General features: G+C 50.3%; 1 protein-coding gene across 1 annotated transcript in view; it reads right to left on the bottom strand.

Annotated features, from left to right (window-relative positions):
• Positions 1–630, bottom strand: part of LOC119429155 (DDRGK domain-containing protein 1) — a gene marked incomplete in the record, with an annotated part of 5,450 nt that overhangs the window by 1,875 nt on the left and 2,945 nt on the right. Inside the window, 2 exon segments of the mRNA XM_037696834.1 lie at positions 216–338; positions 420–521. Of these exon segments, the coding sequence (XP_037552762.1) occupies positions 216–338; positions 420–521 (225 nt within the window).

The following is a 630-nucleotide window of genomic DNA, read 5'->3' as shown; positions in this document are numbered from 1 at the left end:
AGACTACGTGCTAACAGATGCTAACAGAGACTACATGCTAACAGATGCTAACAGAGACTATGTGCTAACAGATGCTAACAGACTACATGCTAACAGAGACTACGTGCTAACAGATGCTAACAGAGACTACATGCTAACAGAGACTACATGCTAACAGATGCTAACAGAGGCTACATGCTAACAGATGCTAACAGAGACTACATGCTAACAGATACCTGATCCTCAGAGAGCTGCTCCTGCTCTCCCTGTTCCTCTATCACAAATGAAGCTTTGAGTCGTAGGTACTCTTCCTCCTCCCGTCTCTCCTGCTCCACTTTAGCTTGCTCCTCCTCCTCCTCCTGATGAAGCAGCAGCACAGAGAGTGAGCGCCTCCTTACAGGAATACAGAAGCAGCAGCTGCAGTGAAGAGAGCCTCCCACCTGTTTCTTCTCCAGAAGTCTCTCACGATCTTCTTCCTTCCGTCTCTCCTGCTCACGGAGCTCCTGCATCCTCCTCCTCTCCTCCCTCTCCTCCATCTCAGCCTAAGGATCAGAGGACAGAAGTGTTGAGGGACAGAGGACAGAGGCATAGGAGGGACAGAGGACAGAGGTTTAGGAGGGACAGAGGACAAAGGTGTAGGAGGGACAGAGG

This window comes from Nematolebias whitei, chromosome 24 (assembly GCF_014905685.2).
Source record: "Nematolebias whitei isolate Nwh7 chromosome 24, NemWhi1, whole genome shotgun sequence".
Lineage (NCBI taxonomy): Eukaryota > Metazoa > Chordata > Actinopteri > Cyprinodontiformes > Rivulidae > Nematolebias > Nematolebias whitei.
The sequence above is the reverse complement of the archived record's forward strand: the minus strand, read 5'-3'. Positions and strand labels throughout refer to the sequence as shown.